Source organism: Aythya ferina, assembly GCF_964211825.1.
Source record: "Aythya ferina genome assembly, chromosome: 9".
Taxonomy (NCBI): domain Eukaryota; kingdom Metazoa; phylum Chordata; class Aves; order Anseriformes; family Anatidae; genus Aythya; species Aythya ferina.
The window spans coordinates 15,159,851-15,174,688 of record NC_140305.1 but is presented as its reverse complement, the minus strand read 5'-3'; the positions used below and the strand labels follow the sequence as shown (position 1 = coordinate 15,174,688).

Here is a 14,838-nt window from a genome sequence, read left to right as displayed (position 1 = left end):
AATACCGGTGAGAACGCAGAAGTGGTTCTCAGGCAGAAGGAAGCAGCTCATGGGAGGGGTGTGTGCATGTGTGTGTAAAACACTGAGGATTTAATGTATGATGAAGTATTGTGTATTACCTGTCTGGTTAAATCACCCATTTTGGTGAAGGGATGGTAATGCTCCTGATAACAAGCAAGTTAGTTGCCCAGAGAGATGTAATAGAGGAAGGCACTGAGCAGGCTTTTCTACTAAACTTTGCCAGTGCATGCTAATCTTGATTTACAGGATTGTGCCTGCTCCTTTGCCCAGCTGATCTTTGGGTGAAATCAGTTTGTATTACGTGGCGCTGAATCACGTGGTGATGTTCAGATGAATGCAGAGTAGGATTAGACTGAAAACTCATTATCTGGCCAGTCCTCGGGAGGTATAAAGTGATAGGCTTCCAGCCCCGACTGGAACTACTCACCATCCAGAGAAGTGCAAAAATGATTTATGTCAGAGGCTTTTTGTTGTACAGCTTCCAAAGAAAGCAGTCGGAATGGTTCGGATTACTGCCTTCTGCGTCCTTAAAATAATCTTGGGAATTGATTCCTTCCTTGCCTCTGTCTAGAAGTTCTAGCACCTCCCGCAGTGTTTTGGACAGATAACATTTACCTTTCACAATTCGAAATACATTAACAATTGCACTTTTTAAATTTTATTTTTTTGTCACTTGAAAGTGGTGTAGTCAAGTTCAGGAAAACAGTATTTCACTTATAATTTCATTTCATTCTTAGTTCATAGAGGGCTTGATGTTGAGTCCTGCCCGACTACTGGCTGGAGCCCAGACCTAGCCAATGTTAACAGAGAATTTCTTCCAGTGGCATCTTTCCTTCATCCCTGAGTTGTTCTTTGTGGGAAGTGCATCCACTTGCAGCTCTGTGAAACAAAGACTTCAGCTTCTGTTTGCATTCACTTATCTTAAGTTTTCATTGAGCTGCTGCCCAGCAGCTTTATCTGAAAGTTGCTTTTTGTATGTCAGCTTTGTCTAGCCTTTCATTCTGGCCCACATTGACTCTGCACGTCAGCTGTCCAAATGTGTACAAGTATGTATTATACAAGCCTCAACAAGACTGTAGGGCCTTCGCTCTTTTTCCCATTGTTGATGTAGTATTTTGTAGCAGTAGATCATCTGGGATGAAAAGCTCATAATACTTAAGCTGTGAATGTTATCAAGATGTTGCTTTCATGAAACTATTAAAAAGTTATTAAATCATTTCAAACAGTTGTAGTTGAGAAGTACAACTAATGAGTGAGGATCGTCATTTCTGTGCACTGATGAGATGTATGTGTTATTCTTTGACTTCTTCAGACTCACTGCATCTTTATTACAGCTTTACAAGAAGTTTGAATTTTCACTATGTGTTTTATTAAATGTGGATATTCTACCACTATTCATGCAGTCCAGTGCAGCAGTAGTGCTGTGATGGGTGTATCACAGACCCTCTCCTGGTACCAGTTACTCCTGTCTAACAGTTCCAGACTGCCTGGAACTTCTGCCTATTTGAGTATTCTGCAGTTTTATAGCAACATACACAAGGCATGAAAAATGTTGTACCCCTCCCTGTGTGCTAGGTCAGCAACATCTGTTGTTGATGTAGGGATGTTTTGGTAACGTGTCTGCTTGGGCTGTCCAAATGCAGAGGCAGTTACGAAAGCTATCTAGACAGATCTGTCTGTGGAAGCCCAGGCAGATAATAATCACTGGCCGCTAGAGTTTGGGTCAGGGTCTAGCCAGCCAGAATACAGTAAGAATTTTAAGAAATTGCTTGTGTATTATGAGTTGCTTTTATTATGCACATGTAATATTTACCAGTCTTTTTAATCATATTACCGATGAAAGCAGTATTAACTACTAGTGTATTCGTATTGCAGATTTCATGTAACTCTTGGTGTTCCTATTCAGGACAGTAAAGTTATGTGCCTGAGATGTAGCTGCTGGCTATTAACATCAGACATCTTTCTTTCTCTCTCCCCTGCCCTTTTTTAGAGGCCTTTGAGTCCTTGCTTCGCTTAGCTGAAAACCGCACAAGTTCCCTGTTCGAGACAGCTTACAGACCTATGGCAAAAGAAGCAGCGGAGCCTGTTAAAAAGCTTTTTAGAGACATCTCTCTCTACATCCTGGGCGCAGAGACTACAGTGGAAGGTGCTGTATTACGGTTCTTTGACAGTCTCTTTCCTCTTGTGTATAGTCGGCTAATAAACCCAGGAATTACAGATTTATCAGAGGACTATACAGAGTGTCTAAGACTTACGAGGCAAGACATAAATCCTTTTGGACGCTATTCTAAAAACATGGTTACAGAGCTGTCAAAATCTCTTTGGGCAAGCAGGATGCTCAGCCAGGCCCTCAGCCTGGGCATCGAAGTAATAAATACTACTGAACATGCAGTTCTCAGCAAGGAATGCAGCAGAGCTCTGGTGAAGATGCAGTACTGCCCTCATTGCCAGGGCCTGACACTAATCAGACCCTGCGTCGGATATTGCCTCAATGTAATGAGGGGCTGCTTGGCCAGTGTGTCAGAACTGGATGCCCAATGGAGGGAGTATATCTCCACGCTGGAGTATCTGACAAACGAGATGGCTGCCTCGCATGACCTGGAAATCGCACTGACAGGAATCCGGAACTCCATCAATGAAGCCATCCTGCATGCACAGCTGAATGGACCACAGCTCTCTGCTACGGTAAGTGCTCTCTAATTATTCCCTACTCACATCTATAAGTTTCATTATTGGATGAGTAAATATTTGAACAACTTGATGTTGTCTTTGGATCAATTTTTATTTTTTCATCCAGATCTTTTTTAATAGTTAGTGAAAATATTGCTGATAATTATGATGGGGTTCAACAGTCTGCACTGAAATGAAAGTGGGGAAAATGTTTGTTCCTTGAGAAGTAGCTCGGTAAAGCAAATCGCTCTGGCTTGTCTGCAGAATTTTCTAAACAAACAAGGGGAGTATATTATACTTGATATCAACAGCATATTTTCATGCTCTAAAGCATCTGATCCTGGAACTCCAGGAGCAGTGTTCCCCTGGCATGTGAATATTTGTAATGTGTGGGGACTTTCCATAAGGAACAGTGTAAGGGCTTAAAAGTGTGTTTTTCTAATTAAATGCAAAGAAATTAATATTTCCATAATTTTACAGTTGCTTTGTTTTTGTGCTGACCATCGAGACATCAGGAAGGTAGTAGAGTTCTATAGAGAGTACACTCCTCCAAAGAACGTTGAAAAAAGAGCACTGAAAAAATTAATTCTTTGACAGCATTTACACAAGCAGAGGAACAAAATACATTTAAATGGTTCTATCTTTTGTACGTGGTTGGTCTCATAAATAACAGTAGCATGTGACTGACAGGTGTTCTCTCAAGGTGTTGAAGATTAGACCAGAAACTACTGAAATGAGTAATGGTGCTGCTGGCATAATCTCTATGAAGTTCCACAGGACTGTCAGTGCAAAAAATAGTGTGGCCTTAAGCAGGAGAAAAACTAATCTGAAAAAAGAGATGCAGATAGATTCACCTTTCTCAGGGAAGGAATTCTTGCAGAGAATAAATGAGAAGGGAATGCAGAGATCTATAAAGTTAATTCCTGTGTTGAACTCTGGCCATCATATTATGTAAGAGGAGAAAAAATATATATAATAAGATACTACAGAGGGTGTTTTTAAACTAAGAACATAGTTTACCAGGAGAAAATGCCTGCATGTTTGTAAGCTTCCACGTAACCTAACGTCACATCTTTCTTCAATTTAGGAGAGCTGACAGAGGCAGATACTGACAGAACATAAAAAAAAATCATGGTTTATCTAAACAAATAATCCCCCCCACACACACACTTTTAGTAATCTGATAGGATTATCACTGTGTATTTGGAGTTACCTTAGCCCATGTTGCCTGATGTTCTCCTTTTCCTTTTCATCCATGACCCCTGTATCTGCTAGTTTGGTATCTGAAGATAAACATGAAATATTAAGAAAAATGTTCAATTTTTTGGCTACTGCACAATTGGCGTTCGAGCCTATGTGCATTGTAGGCCAGATCTTGCTTGTGCTAATGTGTAGTTGGTAGCATCATAAAACATACTATAAAGCAGTGCTGGGCGTAGGATGTGTAATAAACAGTACTCTCACATCTGCTCTAATTTTCACTATCAGGTTATTTATATGTGTGTCTACAGAGGAAATGAAAATGTATTCTTAATTATTACCTATTAGTTTTATCTGACTATAGGTAGGTGCCTCTTTAAATTGTCACACTATTTCATTATTGATTACACAGAAATAATTAGGAATAAACTGAAGGTTCCTGGTTACTTACAGCCAAAATGGTCTGACAGGTATTTCCTGCAGTGTATGCAACTTAGGCAGTGTATGCTACAAAACACTAAAATGTAATTCTGCACTGCATTTATAAGCCTCTTAATATAGTCGTATTTATTTTGCTGATGGAGTAGAATGTGTAATCCAGGTGAATATCAGATAATTACAGATGAAGTTAATGAGGGCATTGCTTCTAGCTGATTTTGAAGCAGAATTACCTCTGAGGGATCTTTGACCATTAAAGATAATTGCTATTCAAATCACTTTACCTGGGTCTATCTCACTTCCCTTGCACTAACTTTAAACATTTTCTTTCTTCTGTTAAGAATGAATTCAGAGGGAGCTGTTGTGTTTGAAACTGTTGTTTGTTTTTTTTCCCCAAAGTTCTTTGTTTTCTCCCACTACTGAAATCTGTGCACAAAAAAAAAAAAAAAAGAAAAAGAAAAAGTTGGGTGTTGTTTGAGACACTGCTCTGGAGGATAGCAAAGGACGTTTTCTGTTTGAAAATGAAAACTATAAGCCAGTTTGTTATCCTCGGTCCGTAACTTTTTCAGATGTCAGATTTCTGCAGGTAGGATTATATTTTGAAGACAGAGCATGTTCCGTTATTTGAGCAAGCGTTTAGTCTGATATTGATTTAGAACTTTCCTGATTAGTTGCAGAGGCTAACCATTACTTAGAAAATTGAACCTAATTATGCTGTATTTCCTTCTCTAAAGAAATGGAAAGGAGTTGAATCTACAGCTTCAGGATTTCCGTCTGAGATGGCTTCCTGGAATCCGGGCCTTGATTCTCAATTACACTTGTACCCTTTTGGGCTGCTCTTGCTCAGTTTTGTACCCAGGATTTATGTACTTTAGTATATAGTTTTACTTGTATAAAACTTACTTTTTCAGAAAAAATAACTTTTTTTTCTTTTCCCTTTGTAACAAAATAAATATCTTTTCCTGTGCATGCAGTTCAGCTTCTGCAAAAATGGAAATGTTTAACGTATGTATAGTTTCCGTTACAAATGCTGTAATTGGTTTCATTCAATTATAAATAATCTATGTAAAACTCATTCAGGAAAGCAGAGCACTCCTAGTAATTTTCATTTATCCTGAGGCAGCCTTAATTAATGCACCTGCCCTTTTAGGAGACATTTTACATTTTTTTAATAGGCAATATGGCTAAATAAATTAGCGTTGTTTTTTTCTAGCTTGCTGTCTGCCTGGATGATAATGAATAATGAAAAGTTAGATTGTTTTCTTTAAAACAGGGGGAAGGATTGAAATAAACCAATAAAGTGCATAGTGTACTTTGCTCAAATGAGGTGCAGTCAATTATTATAAAATTAAAAAAATAAATCCTATTTATATGAAGAGTGCATGGCTTCAAGAGACTGGTCTCTGCTGATCTCCTCCATTAGAGCCACGAGAATTGCCTGATTTGCTGGGATAGCGTGTGTGAAAGGTCACCTTTAAGATATCGATAATCTCTGCTCAGATTGCTGCGGATTGTGCCGTGCCGTTCAGGGATGCTGGCTTGCATCCAGTTTACTTAACCTAATGTGGGCCAGCCACGGTCTGCAGCATCAGCAATCATAATCATTACTTTCTGGTTTGTCTGCTGGAATCTAATTGTCTTTCATATTGGTAGGAGCCCTGACTGCTTCTTGGTGCCAGATACAGAGACCAGGTTTGTTCCCCCTTCCTTATCATTTTTGAGTCTTTCTCCGTACTTTGTTTGCACCTTTCTGTGTTTTAAAGGCAGGTGTTGTTTTCTCATGTATTCAGTCTGCCATATTATTCTATAACCAAATGCTTTATTTGTGCATTATTCCTGTTTTCTTATTTTTATTCTAAGTGGAAATAAAATACCTTGAAGTAAAATGCAAGGAGGGGAGGCAGTTAAATGCATGCTGGTCTCTAGCACTTGGGGGAAATTTACTCGCTTGGTTATTCATTACAAGCCAAATTCCCCCTCTCTCTTAGTAAAATTTTGTAGTCCTTAAAATATAAAGGTTATGATTATGAAAGTAGTAAAAATAAACATTTAAAAAATGCACAGGTCGCTCCCTGTTCATCAGAGCACTAGATCATGTGCTTAACCTGAAGTATCTCATTTAAACCACTTTTTTGTGAAGGATGCTCTTGCACTTTGCCAGGGGGAGTCCCCTGTTGCTCACCAGCCGCTGTTGGTGCTCCCCAGTCCGAGCCCCACAAGGCAGCGTGCCTGGTGCTTGCAAGGCACTGAGGTGGGCTTGCAGTGCTCCTACAGCAAGCTGGGGGGCATTCATGGAGATAGGTAATAGGAACAGAAGAACATATGAGGCAGGGAAGATTTCTGTTGGATCAGAAGTAGAATCTGTCTGGCCAAGCTAACTACAAATCTGCACCTCTGCTGATACTGAGCAGATCCTGGTATTGCAGTTTTGGCTTTGCCTGGAGCTTGGTGGTCTTGCAGATGTGGTGCTGCTGACTTTTTATTGGTGTGGATCTGAAGGGCAGAGATGGTCTGTGGGATGGTGTCGTGCTGTATAGGCAGGTGCTGTGGAATCAGCGTCCTGCTCAGGTACAGATTCTGTGTTATCTTTTGGCAGTCCGTGGTTACAAAGAGATTTGGTTCTCCTCCGTGCGATAGAATACATGGCTTCCCAAGGTCAGAGGTCCAACATCAGAATGTCCCTGTGTTCTGAGGTCCAATAGTAAAAGGTTGCTTCTTCCGTTTACTAGAGCATTTGAGCATAGAAGATGCACTTTTGCCTGTGTTGGAAAGCTCTGTGGGCCCAGGTCCCCTCGCAGCTTCTGGAAATGGTGATTTGCTGCTTGCTCTGCAGATACGCCCAGTGCTGGCTGGGCAGCTGGCGAGGACTCTGTCAGCTGCAGTCTGACAGAGGGTTGGAGCCAGGTGGTCTTTGAGGCCCTTCCAATCCAAGCCATCCCATAATTTGTCACTCTATACTTCTTCAGAACAGAAAAATACTGTACAGCTGAAGATGCTGTGTGTCAGTGCTCCATTTATAAATGGCAAGGTGGAGGCTATATTGTCAAAGAAAAAGCATTTTATGGTTTGAATTCCACTTCAGCTCAATAGCGCTTGAACACATAATTACCTGTTCTTAGCACATTTCCCAGGTATGGCCATGCCTTATACTCTGCATGTGGCTCGTTGGGAAGCCTGCCTACATGGTGGAAAATGCAAAGTGTTGTGTGGTAGCAGAAACATTTGGAAGGTAGGAAGATGCATATTGTCCTGAAACTTGGTCTTCTTTCTGTGTGTTTGTCCAACATAAAGTACTCATCTTCTTACTGATGTTATAATAGCTGAAAATGTTTCAAATAAAGGGAATATAAAAAGCCACAGATTTAATATTTTCAGAATGTCTGTTTATACAATGCCACCACACGGTTTTTGGATTATAGGAATAATAAAAGCAAAAGCTAATAAAGGCCTTGATTGATAGATATCATCAGAGATCAGGAATTAGGAGAAAGAAGAAAGATCTATGCCCTGAGCCAATCAAGTTCTTGGAAGCTAGCTTACTAATTAATGTAATGAAAATGACAAAAAAAAAATGATACAAGAATAAACTTTGGGAAAAGGAGCAGCACAGAGGCAGGAGAAACACAGGAAGCGAGGGGTATTTCAGATACATGATGCTAGAAATTTCAGGAGTGTTAGGGAGAATAAAATGAGTGATGGGGAAAGTCTTGTTAAAATCCCAGGATAGTAAGTGGCAGTCCTTCCACAGGCTTTGAAGACATCAAGGATGATATGGAGAAGACATCCACTAAATACAGATTGTTTTTTAGAGGGGATTGGTTTAAGGCTGTAATGAAAGAGAGAATCTGCTGGCTTTTTGTGGCAGATCATTCATGTGGTGCTTCTTTAAAGTTTTGTGTCTCAAGCAACGCAAGGAAGGCATGAGAAGGTGATGAAAGCAGGATCCCTAGCAAGGAATGTTGTCCTTGATGGTGATGAAAAAAAGACAAAGGAGTTAGGCTTTCCATGTCTGCTCAACTGATTCTTCTTCAGTCATTTGCAATTAGGGATGTAATTAGGAGCTGGGGAGGCACTGTGCATAGAGAAACAGCAAATGAGAATTTAGTGGGTTTAGACTTCCAAAAAAAAAAAAAAAAAAAGAAAAAGAAAGTACAGGTTGATGATTGGTCTTGGCTGGTCTATCAATCTCCTCTCATCAGTGGTTTTAAAAACTTGACTCCTGTTGCAAAGCAGGCAGCATGTAGTCACGAAATGCACGCACAGCTCTCTCTACTGTTGTCTAAACTTGTCTCCCTGAAGCCACTTCAAAATGGATTTCTCTTACTGTTTACATTGCATCATTATTAGTGTTTTGATTTTGAAATTGATCTTGTTGACCAGAATGTGGTACTTAGCGCTGAAGAAAGTGGTTGCTCTGCAGGTGAGTTCAGGCTTATAGCTCTCTGAGGTATTTAACCTGTAAGTGGGTAAGAGTGGGAATGCTTGTGGAGTTGGAGAGAGCAGTTTGGGAGTCTAAAAACAAGAAGGAAAAGGCTAAGTTTATAGAAGCACTGAAAGAGTGACTAATAATTAAATCTTGCAATATTTTTATGAAATAGCTGTATATTGGTGTCATCTTAGAAAAAATGGAGACAGTAATACTAAGAGGTAGAACCAGGCTTTTTTTTATTTATTATTATTATTATTTTTTTCCAGTTATTAGTTCTATAATCCAGCACCCCAGTTTTCCAGTGATCTGAGGGTGTGCTGTCAGTGACCATTACAGGCACATGTGATGCACCTCAGCACATGTTCTTGGCTAACTGGAAGATACAAAGGTGTGCGTATACCTTTGGTACTGAAGAACAAGACATTTGTTAGGTGTGGTTTAAGGATGGAAAGAGGCATCTGCCTGTGAAAGAACACACTTGTATCCTGAAATGCCCACATTACTGCAGTGGGCTTGAGCCAAAACTTCCTGACAGGGGAAAAGCATTTGAAAACAAAATGAAAATGTTGCTGCAATTTTTTTGGTAGAAATTCATCAGTGTATGGAAGGCTTAGGAAAAATAATCGAGGTGGTCTGAAATCTTTAGGAATAAATTAGGAAAACCAAACCTGAGAAACAAAAGACACAAGATGTGTTTAAATGGTCACCTTTAGGAAAATAAAAACTTAGTGTGGGAAAAGACTGCCGAACTTAAAGCAGCAGGAGATGGATGCACACTAACCTTACAAATTGGAAAAGGAAATGGCAGTACTATGAACAAAATAACTTGGTGTTGAGTAAGTTCACAGCAACAGTTTCTGCCAGCTAGTAATGAACTACTTGATTAGAGATCAGTGTCCTAAGACACTCCTGGAGACTTTGGAGAGTGCTCAGAGCTGAACTCAGGTGCTTCCTTCCTGCAAGTTTTCCAGTTCAAATGATCAACACCAGCTATCAATAAGCATAAGGACCAAACTTAGCAGAGGTAAGAGCAGTAGATTCAGTGCCTTAGTATGCTGAAAATACCTGTGAAAATGTACATGGAAAGCTATGCTTGTGAAATATTTGCACTAGAAATGGTATGTAAAATGTCATTTCACTTTTCCTTAAATACTTGTTACCAGTAAATCTCTGAAAAGAGAAAAGAGGAAATGCTTAGCTATGATGAGGTCTGCAGATGATCTTGTAGGAGCCTGAAGGGCTGCCCTCTTGAAGCTGTCGAATTTGGTAGTGCTTCTTGCAGATGTGACCTTGAAGACACAGAATCACTTATGCTGAGTGTACATCAGATTCAAATCCTTTGTGAAGAAGGGACAGAAGGAGAACTTTTGGAAACCTGGTGAATTGCACGGAGGGCGCATCTTGTAGTGTAATTACCAATTTTTGTGCAAAAGGTAAAAGAACGCTTTTAACAGTGTAGGACATACAGAATTGCCTATTTAAAAATATTGATGTGTTTCTCTTGAGCTACGTACTTATCAAAAGATTGCTCTTGTCTTATGGTCAGTCAGGAATGAATTTTTAAAAAATGAGCTCTAGAATTCTGTATCTGGAGTCCACAGAACTTTGCAGAGTATAAGCATCTAGTTCTTGTTGTCAGCTTTGTAAGTTTTGACCCGTGCTATTTGCTTGATTTAAAAGCATTTTGACACTTGAGTACTGTATAAGTATTTCTGGAAATAATCATCTAAATTGTTTAATGCATTTGCCTCATTCCCATCTGTTACAAAAGTCCTCTGGAGAATTAGAGTTCATAGTCTTGAATGGCTCTTAAAGAAGATGCAGGGAGCTTTGCAGCCTGTGTTGGCTAATGACAGTTGTCCTCCATGCAGGTGTTAGCAAGGAGTAGCATGATCTCCAGGTGTAAGGCATCATCTCATCAGTAGTGATGGAATGGCTTGAAATTTGATATGTACCCAGAAAACGTCCCTACAAAGTAAGTTAAATTGAAATGTGTTTCCAAAGTCTAAACTATGATGAATCAGAGCAGGAATAAACCCCCCTGTACAATTACTGTTGGTCTGAGACATGTGGGTACTGGGTGTTATCCAGTTGTCATGTTATTTGACTAAACACATAGCCAACAATTTGGTTTTCCATAATTTTTTAGCCTTGTTTGCTTTTGCAGAAAATTTTCGTTGAACTGGATGCAGGTGTCTCCTCATATCCAAAGGTGTTCAGTCACAGGTTGCACTTTACCTCCTGACTGACAGCTGACTTGCTGATACACTATTGGCAAGTCCTTTTTATCTGTACTAAATTATCTGTACTAAAATAATTATCTGTACTAAAATAAAAAGTGCTTCTCTGCCTGACAGAGCAGTATTCAAGTTCTACTTTTCATTCCTTACATCTTACTTTTTGTGTAAACATGTAACCTGAAAGTTTTATGTGAAACATTCTTATCAGTGGAATTGATGGATGTAGCTTTTAACCAGCTTTTGGTTTGAAAATGGCTTTGACTGTGATTAACCAGATGTGATTGATGATTGTGGTCAGTGTTTTGCAGCTGATAGTGATTTGGGGTTGCTGCCTTCTCACAAAGACTTCTGTCTTTGAGAGGGATCGTGGCACCATTCTTTAATTTACAGCCATGGTATGGTTGTTTGGTCTACTTTTATTGCCAAAGTACTTGTGGGAAACACACCAGGTATTTATGTGTGTGGGTTTGTGGTCACAGAAATATTAAGCTAAAATATAGGTGGATGTTTTCAGGAAATTTTGTATGCATGCATCATCAAAACAGATAAAATGCTATAGGAGTCTGGTGTTTAATCTAAGTTGTGGGGTGTATCTTAACGTATGGTGTATTGCCAGTAATTTGCCCAGATGTAGAGAGTAAGGACAGGTTACATGTAAAGCCAAGAAACAGTAACCTGCTTTTAGAGCAAGAGGCCTGAACAAGGTAGTAAATACATATTTGAATGTATATACATACATATTATTCATTATGCCTTTTGCCTATCATCTTTGTTTAGGGACATAATTTAAAAAAATAACTCCTAATGCATTTCTGAAAAGTACATTTTATTTCTTTAAGCCATTGATACTGGTTGTAAATATATGCTTAAAAGTGCATGTTTGATGAGGCAAGTGCCCGTGGCCATTGCAGGAGTGTGAAGCTTTGCCCCTCTGATGCTAAGCACTGTGATCAATAACACGCGTGTATGCAACCATGTGTGCACATTACTCTGCACACACATACACTTGTTTTTCTTCTCTCCTTCAGATAGATGAAGCTGTATCTTTTTTAGGGTGTGGATAATCAACTTGGTTCTAAAACTCTAGTCCATGTAGCATCTATTTTTGAATAAGAATGAGCGTGTTAATTCTACTATTGATTCTCAGTGAGAAGAACTAAATTTGAGCTTTGGTGTGACGTAACCAGTGTTTCTCAAAACAGCTGCTTTGTTTCATTATTATTACTATTATTTTTGCCAAACTGAGGCTCTGATACTTTTCAGCACTTTCTGGTACCAAGAGAATTAGTTTCGAGGAATTACACAGCCAAGTGTAATTTTAATAATAATTTTAAAAAGTCCAATGCAAAAGGTATGGTCAGTCTGATGATCGTTTTCACCCCTGAAGCTGCAAGTGCAGAAAAGTGTGCCCTAGGTCACAAAATCTGTGTCCTGTTTGACTTTTAACTTGCTGCTTTATGAAGAGGCAGGTGTGCTTGTGTCTGCCTGATGGTAGGATATGAGCTACGGGATGGAAGTTCTACTGAAGCCGTAATCATAAACCTGCCAAGGTAACACAGCCATAATTTCACCGAGCACTCTGTATCTTACTGGGAATATGATGTTGGTGTCAGCACTTCCCCACTATTACAGTTGAAGGATGAAGGACATAAATATGGTAAGAGTCCAAGATTTTGCTTGAAGCACAGTACTGAACAAGACAATCATTGCTTGGGATAATAGTTATGGAAATGATGGTACTCAGGATGACAGATGATGTGCTTAGTGTTTCAACAACACTTTATTCTCCGTTTTTACTTCTTTCTTCCTTCTATTCTGTGCACCTATCATAAGTCTCCATAAACTGTGTAATTCATCTACTGAAATTGAATGTTACTTTCTATTACAGAATTAATGTGAAGTACAAAAGAAAAATCAGATACTCAGATTTTCTTATGGACCTGACTTATTGTATTGCTACTTATTAAATGTGCTGGAATTCGTAGTTGCGGTGCTTTGGAATCTTGGCAATTCTGCTTGTTGTGGTTAATTTTTGGTCTTAGAAATTAACAAGGCAGCAAACGATGAAGTTAGAGTGTTGCTGGGTTGGGGTCCAGTCCCTGGTAAAAAATGCAGCTCTAGCATATTGGCAGCTAGACTGCTTGTTATTCATTGTAAGGCGTCTAGCTATGGGAGTGTTAGATGTTTGACAGCATTGAATAGATTCCAGTCAGCCATACAAACTACCTCCAGTGAAGTGGAAAGGACCATAAAATTGTTTTAGCAACAGCTAATTCTCTCGAGTCTTTTAAGGTTTTTTTCCCCCCTCCTTTTTTTTTTTTCGTTAACTATTTGGTTGCCATTAGAAGACTTGTCAATTTAAACAGTAAATGTTCACAGATTCGTTTCTTGTTTCTAAGATTGGTTTTGTAAGTTTTTCACTAATTTTGAATTCAGCAGTTTAAATTTCGGAGGGGGGAAAAAAGTATATATTTAACAATGGTACTTTCCTTTGAATAGAAAAAGAAGTTTTTACAGCATTTGGAAACAGGAACCCCGTGACACTCCCTTCTTCTATAGTGAAGTGAGGTGAGAGTCACTGGTCATTTTTTTATGGTTCTATAACTTCTGTTAATTGTAATGAAGCTTTACTTTAAAGTGAATTTTATTCTTCTTGTCCACAACAACAACACAAAACAATTTTGTTTCACAGAATTTTTCTCTGGTCTCATGGCTTAGTCTGAACTCTAGCTACCTCATCTGGCAGGAGGCAGGAGGAAAGTATGATGTATGAGAACACAACTGGAGGAGCAGAGTGCTGTTTGGATAGTGAAGAGGGAACTGGGGCATTTCCATCCATGTGCCCCTGCTGAAGGACGCTTCAGCTTGCCTGCATGATGCAGCAGTAGTCAAAGACATGCACATACTCATTGGAAAATCCATGAGTCCTTTTCAGGAAGATATCCATGCTTTCTGTCTTTGGTTTTCTTTATGATTTAGTCAATACTTTCACTAATAAGATGGTGGGATTCGAATCACTCAATATATGGAGAGTATCGGTGATTCTCCTTTTGTTGTCACTTGCTACATCATTTTAATGCCTTTTTTTTTTTTTTTCAATGCATGTTTTTTCCCCTCTAATAAGCACATGTAATGTTTCCTTTTGTGGAAGCAAAAGAAAAGAATCTTTTTTACTTGCTGGGACACTTGTATATATAACACTAGACCAGGGACATGAAATGTTTGGTGAATTTTTTATCTACTGATTTTTTTTTTTTTTTTTTTAAGTGTGATGAATTTTTATCTACTGATTCGTGTATTTTTTCAGTACAGAAAGTTGGAACTCTGTTCTCAGCAGACTGGAGAAATTATGACGAAAAAGCTCGTGGGCTGAGATAGAGGCAGGGAGATCCCTTCACAGTTACAGTCATGGGTAAAACAGACTTGACTTGGGTAAAAGTTGCATTTCCCATCAGAACAGTCGGATGGTGATGGAAGGCCCACCTCGCCCTGCCACCTGGCTTCCCGGGACCGGTTGGTACCTTCTGGAATTTTGCGGAACCTTGTGGAACGCTGTGGGAGCCGTGTGGGCCCAGGCAGCCCCATCTTCCCCTCACAGGGTGCTGGCATCTGGCCACGGGTACCCCAGCAGGTCTGTGCGGGGAGGAGAGGCTGCCTGGAGGCAAGGAGCTCTCACATGGAGTGCAGACGTCCAAAACCAGTACGCTGACTGAGAAAAGCCAGGATTTGTGACAGGAATCAATGGTTTGTGTTTCTGAACTGGGGGGCAGTGACAGAGAGGAGGGGGAAAAGGGCTGAGGTAGCACTCAAGGCAGTGATTATCAGACAGCATTCCACATA

The 14,838-nt window shown here is 39.6% G+C and overlaps 1 protein-coding gene and 1 long non-coding RNA gene across 9 annotated transcripts in view; both read left to right on the top strand.

Annotated features, from left to right (window-relative positions):
• Positions 1-14,838, top strand: part of LOC311441093 (glypican-5-like) — a 410,588-nt gene that overhangs the window by 130,244 nt on the left and 265,506 nt on the right. For all 8 annotated transcript variants that reach the window (XM_084528744.1, XM_084528741.1, XM_084528739.1 and 5 more), the window contains one exon: positions 2,012-2,706. In XM_084528744.1, coding sequence (XP_084384870.1) covers positions 2,012-2,706 — 695 coding nt within the window. The remainder of the gene's footprint in view (positions 1-2,011; positions 2,707-14,838) is intronic.
• LOC311441097 lies at positions 12,497-13,817 on the top strand. Its single transcript, XR_014695798.1, has 3 exons — positions 12,497-12,655; positions 13,498-13,566; positions 13,691-13,817. It is a non-coding gene; the product is annotated as an uncharacterized lncRNA (long non-coding RNA).